The sequence below is a fragment of the Helobdella robusta genome (genome assembly GCF_000326865.2).
Source record: "Helobdella robusta unplaced genomic scaffold HELROscaffold_148, whole genome shotgun sequence".
Classification (NCBI taxonomy): Eukaryota; Metazoa; Annelida; class Clitellata; order Rhynchobdellida; family Glossiphoniidae; genus Helobdella; species Helobdella robusta.
The window spans coordinates 1-5,433 of NW_008703828.1; the positions used below are offsets into that span (position 1 = coordinate 1).

General features: G+C 32.2%; 1 protein-coding gene across 1 annotated transcript; it reads left to right on the plus strand.

The window, feature by feature from the left end:
* Positions 1-208: 208 nt before the first annotated feature.
* HELRODRAFT_184031 (hypothetical protein) lies at positions 209-2,076 on the plus strand (the record flags this gene model as incomplete). Its single annotated transcript, XM_009014959.1, has 5 exons — positions 209-365; positions 461-555; positions 649-748; positions 877-997; positions 1,150-2,076. Coding segments are annotated over 5 exons (1,400 nt in total), but the record flags the coding sequence as incomplete, so codon positions are not given.
* Between the last annotated feature and the right edge of the window lie 3,357 nt (positions 2,077-5,433).

Sequence of the window (5,433 nt, forward strand, 5' to 3'; positions counted from 1 at the left end):
TCGAACATCCTTGAACCCAACATCCTAATTAGATCAGGTCACAATGTCGTGACCCAATTAAACGGTAAACAGTGATAATAATAATAATAATAATAACAATGGTAATTTATTATCTTTGTTATAATGTTTCATTTGTGTAGCGCTGTACAATCCAATTGTGCGTCTTCCTGAATATTATTTATAATTGTTACTATTCACGCCGACTTAGTGTCACAGCGAGACTTGCTATCGGTCGGCCTCAACACACTGGAGTACGTGCACGTCGTTCTGACCTTGAGGCACGAGGTTCGGGGCAACATCGAGGTCAGGGTCACGTGCCCTAGTAACATTAGTTCTGTCCTTGGCGCTACGAGACCGCTCGATGAGTATGTTGTTGATGTTGTTGTTGCTGTAAACAATAATAATAGATATTATTGTTAAAATTTTTGTAATAATTGTTATTATATTTTTAATGAAACAGCAGCAGGGAAGGCTTCAACGAGTGGATATTCAGCACGGTTCGCTGCTGGGGCGAGGAGGGCTTCGGCACCTGGACCCTTACCATCATTGATAACGGTCGATTCTCATTGGTCCATTTCTTCACTCATTCAGTTTTTCTTTCATTCGTTCAATCTTTCATTCATTCATTCATTCGTTCGTATTTATTAGGAGTGAGTGATCGTGAAAAGATCAGAGGGGAGTTATTGAGATGGCAGTTGCGCCTCTACGGCTCATCTATGACGTCACAGGAAGTGCGGGAGAGAATAAAGTAGTTACGATGATGATGATGATGATGGTGAGAAGGATGATGATGATTGTTTTGATGGTAATTACCTTGTAATGATTGTTATTGCAATTTATAATTGTTATTATTTTATTCGAATTAATCATCATCAGATTAGTGAACGATGCAGTGAATAATGGAGAAATAACGAATTCATCCGTGTCAACCTCACCATGTCGACCACCCCTTGTTCGTAAAAAAATGGTACCTTCCTTGTCCGAAAAGTACCTAAAGGTTTATTATTCTGTTATCCACGTGTGCGTGCGTGTGTGTGTGTGTGTGTGTGAGAGAGAGAGAGAGAGAGAGTGAGTGAGCGAGTGAGTGAAGCTTCATTAGGCGCTATATAAATTATCTGTTAAAATAAAAATTGTATAATAATTTTATAGATATTGGTGATAACTGGAGCTTTTGTATTCATAATGGCACTCTACGATACCTTCGAGTACGCCTTCTGCTACAAAGATGAAAAAGACGACGAATCCAAGAAGCGTCATCTAACTAACATGGCGAGGAAAATGATGGCCGGCAGAAGGATTAGTGAATATGGCGACCGAGTTAGTGACGGCCACAAGTGCGAATACGTGCGACTGCTACCTGTGGCCAACGCCAATAACGATGATCGAGATGGAGATAATAATGAGGATGGAGGTGATGGTAGAAATGAAATTGAAGGGTCGAAGGGTGCATACGGTGGCAAGTTATCGGGCAGAGATGCCAATAGGAATGAAAAGAATCATAATTATAATAATAATTATAATTATAATAATAATGATGATGATGGTGATAGTGTGGGTGATGGTGATATTAAGAAGGGGGGGTTGCCATTTAGAGTCGGTAATAAAAAACCTGCTGAAGTTTTGAAATGTCACACCAGTAAAAATAATAACGAAAACATCATTAATAACATCAATAACAATAATAACAACAATAATAATAATAATAACAAGGGGCTATCTTATACTAGAGCACTGCTCTTAAAGTTGGTCGGTAGATTTAATGGTAACGGCGATAAAAGAACTAATTACGAAGCCGTAAGCATCACTGATGAGGATGAAAATAACAAGAATAATAATAAAAAAAATAATAATAATAAATTTAATAGTAGTAGTAATAATAATAAGACTATAAATAAAAATATAATTAGTAACAATACTTACAATGCCAGTACTTCTCCCACTGATATAGCTACTTCGGATGATAAGATTAGTGTCGCTACTATTGCTACTACTGCTGCTGCTACTACTACTACTTTTACTGCTGCTGCTGCTACTGCTACTACTACTGCTACTGTAAGAAATTATAACAACCATTGATTTAATTACGTAGCTAGAGTTATAAAGGCTACTTAATGATATGAAATATCATTTCACCGTTATCACTATTTTCCCTGTATAATTGTTATTACCTTATTATATAGTCTTGATAAATTATATTGCGTCATATCGTTCGTCCCGTGTCAGGTGTCTTTAATTGTGTGTTTCTACGTTTTCTCCCTGATCTATTGATTAGATTTCTGTCTGTCCGTCTTTTTGTTTATGTGCGTGTATGCAAGAAATGTGAAAATTCTAATTCTCAAATGTATATATATATATAATATATTATAGACATATATATTATATATTATCGATATATATATAATATATTAAACTTATATTTATATATATAATACATATTATAAACTGGACAGTGTTTTTAGCTTTATGACATATGTTTATATACAAATGTATATATATATATATATATTATTTAAGTGTATGTATATATATATGTATATACATCTATATATATATACAGTATTGTATGAGTTCAATTAATTGACATCGAAATAAGGCCTAACTGTATGTGAATCTTGGATAATAATTCTATTTTCAGTAAATAAAATAATTTCCAGAAAATTCTGGTAAAGAAAATTGAAAAGGCAAACCTTAAATTGATTACTGCCAGCCATTCGGTAGAATTCATACAATACTTTTTAAAATATGGTCTCCCTACAGTATATATATATATATATATATATATATATATATATATATATATATATATATATATATACAGTGTATTTATATATATATATATACACATATATATTTATTTATTTAATTTTTTGTTGCATTAGTTTATTAGTCAGCTTTTTCTTCATTAAATTTTAAAGGGTTTCAGTTCATTTTGTTTCAAATTCACTAATCAACTAAATTTTTAGCATATATGTACATGTATGCAAAGTGTGTGTATGTGTGTGTGTGTGTGTATTTAATGATGATGTACGTGCGATAATGAATAATGAATGAGAGTTACAATGTTGATTTTAGTGGTTCCATTTGATATTTCAAATATTTCAAATTATGTTATAGTTAATTGCTTTGATGGCGATGACTACTTGGACGATGATGACGTCATTTTATTTATACTTGTTTGTTAGTTTTTTTTTGTTTTATTCAATTAATTCGTTTTGATCGTCCGTTCATTCATTCATTCAAGTTGATTTTCGTCACTTTTTCTTAATCACCTATACACACATGGTTTACACGCAAACACATATACATATATATATATATATATATATATATATATATATATATATATATATATATACGTATATACCTACAGTATTGTGTGAATTCTACAATACTGTATATTGTTAGAATTCATACAATTCTGTATAAACTATGGTCTTCCAACATATATCAACACACGCACACACATATATATATATATATATATATATACAGTTTTATTTTATTTAATGCTTACATATTATATTATATTATGAAGGTATATTTTTTTACAGTTTTCACAAAATTAAATTTTTATTTAGCAATTTTTATAAAACAAAATAAATGTAAAACCATAAAACTTTTTGTCAATTTTTATAAAAATATTGCTTTTTGTTTGTACAAATGCACCCGCCAGTTTGTAAACAATTTAAATGGCGGATTAGTAAGGTCTTTTTAGTTTAAATTAAAACGTTGATAATTTGTTGTATCGTTCCAATCGCAAATAATTACAACTAATAATTTTTGAATAGTTTGACAAATTTTTTTACGTGTTTCGTGATTAGGTTAAAAAAATTCACAAAAATTAAAATAAGTAAGTCACCGAAAATGTCAAATGAAGATCAAAGTTGGCTCCGGAGATTCCGATCGTCGTCCTTCTCGTCTGACCTGACCGTCGAGGTGGCCGAGCGAAGTTGCGGAAATGCGGTTAGGCAGGATAGTGTCGAGTTTAAAAAAAGTTACAGAAGAGCTGTCAATAATGGCGCCATTGTGTTATCTGCTTTGGAAGTATGTAAAAAAAGTACATTTTACAAAACTGTTTTTTATTTAACTTTAAGTCTTTAACACTTAACTTTTAAATCTAATTTTACTTTTCTATATTTTGTGCTTTATAATTTTTATTTTTTTTAATTTATAAAATGACAAAAAAAAGTCCAGAAAAAGTATGTCATCAGAAGAGTACTTGCACTCACTCCAATCAGCCAAACAGGCATTGAGTGAAACAGCAGATCATTTTCCATTTTTCAGCTTCCCCACTGATTTGCAACTTCTAATTTTCAACTATTTGACACCAGCTGAACGTGGATCTGTAGCAGTTCTGTGTAAATCCTGGTACTATCTTGTTAGGTGGGTACTTTAGCCATGTTTTTCCAAATTTTTTTACTATCTTTCTTGAATTTTACTAATTTTTAATGAAGAAATTTTTAATACTATTTATTATCTTCTATTTTAGGTCCCCAGATCTCTGGTGGAATGTTGATTTAATATCTTTCCCCCCATCTTCTACATCGACCCAAACGGACACAGAGGATGAAGATTATGATGAAAGCATTGCGAGCTATACGAGATATCAAAGAAGAACCAGAAAGTTCATCAATTTCCTAATCACAATCAGACCTAATGTATTAATCCTTTTGTGGTTGTTCAATTATGAAATCACTAGTGAATCTATTTTATGTTTATCTAGCTTTATAAAAATGTTTATTTAATTTTTATTTATGTTCATCTTGAGTTTATATATTTCATATTGATCTAATATTATGCGTAACTTAAACAACTAATCCTTAACTCATCTGTCCGAATCCAGGTGAGAAAGTTTAGGTTTGCATTCGACATTGCAGACGTAAAAGATGGATGGATGGAGGGAATAGAAACACTCCTCCACTCCTGCCATTTACAGGAAATAAAAGTTGCTGAAATAATCTGGAATGAGACCCCGGCGAAACCAGCCATACTTGATTCAGTCAGCATAACTTGGTGCACCAGCGATTACAAAGATCTGATGTATAAGTGAGTTAGTTGGGAGCGGTCCTCCATGGTTTTACCTAGTTTATTGATGTGCTGCTTTTAATTTTGCTAACCAAAAAAATTAATGATTGAATGTACGTATGTTGTTTTTATAAGCAGTGGATGTGAATTTAAATTTTTCAGGCACAGACACAGGCAAAGGTACTTTGTGAAATTTTTTGATTTATTCACGAGCATCTGCTCATCTCTGGTCCATCTCGTGGTGCCCTTCGATTGGACTGAAAGATCGTTTAGGTCATTGTCGAGATTAACTAATTTGAGATCCATAGTTTTAGCGAGGTGGGTGGGTTTTATAATTTTTCAAAATAAATGCTCCACACTCACCCATGCAAATACAACACTCCACACATGCACACTAACATTTACAGA